Source organism: Crocodylus porosus, unplaced genomic scaffold (genome assembly GCF_001723895.1).
Source record: "Crocodylus porosus isolate Cpor-Errol unplaced genomic scaffold, CroPor_comp1, whole genome shotgun sequence".
In the NCBI taxonomy this organism is placed as follows: Eukaryota; Metazoa; Chordata; order Crocodylia; family Crocodylidae; genus Crocodylus; species Crocodylus porosus.
Window position 1 is genome coordinate 86,353,431 of NW_017728906.1, and position 797 is coordinate 86,354,227.

The 797-nt window shown below is 69.0% G+C and overlaps 1 protein-coding gene across 1 annotated transcript in view; it reads right to left on the minus strand.

Moving 5' to 3' along the window:
* TBC1D8 (TBC1 domain family member 8) overlaps positions 1 to 277 on the minus strand; it is a 62,020-nt gene extending 61,743 nt beyond the window's left edge. Inside the window, exon 1 of the mRNA XM_019529523.1 lies at positions 3 to 277. Coding sequence (XP_019385068.1) covers positions 3 to 120 — 118 coding nt within the window. The 5' untranslated portion in view covers positions 121 to 277. The remainder of the gene's footprint in view (positions 1 to 2) is intronic.
* Positions 278 to 797: the final 520 nt, after the last annotated feature.

The window sequence follows — 797 nt, forward strand, 5'->3', positions numbered from 1 at the left end:
GCGGCCGCCGGCGTCGCCGTGGCCCCGGCGCCGCTGCAGGATGAAGTAGCCGCTGGTGCGCTGCGTGACCCAGAGGCGCAGCGCGTTCTTGAGCAGCACCTCCTCGGGCTTCAGCCACATCTTGCCGCGGGCCCGGGTCACTGCATCGCCCCCGGCCGCGGGGAGGAGCCCTGTCCCGTCCTCTCCTGCCCGCTTCCCTCGGGGACGCCGTGGCTTTGTGCCGCGGCCCGGTGCCAGGCGGCAGGACGCTTCCCCCGCGCCCGGCCCGGCCCGGCCCGGCCTCCCTCCTGCCTCCTCCTCCCCCAGCGGCCGCGCCTCCCTCCTCCTACCAGCCCGCCCTCCACCCCGGCCGGACCACGCCGAGCGTGCCTGGGCTTTCCGCCCTTCCCGGCGGCTGGGTAGGGGCAGGGAGACCCCGGCGCCCCTGCCGGCCCACCCCAGCCATGCCGCTTCCCGGGGCTCGGTTGTTTCCTCACGCGAGGGGACTGGGGAGGGGGGGTCGCCTTCCTTCGCTGCTAGGACGCAGACACCCCCCACGCTTCAGTCCTGTTAGTGGGTCAAATTGGTGTCTCCTTCCCCTCCCCGCCACACGCTCACACTCACTCATCCCCTGCATCTCACTCACACACACGTTCACACTCATCTGCTCTATCACACATACTCCTCCCCTCTTACACACATACTCACCCCCTCCATCTCTAGCCTGCACTCACACTCATCCCCTCTATCACACCCATGGGTGTGCACACACTCATCCCCTCCATCTCTCTCTCACGTACACACTCATCCTATCACAC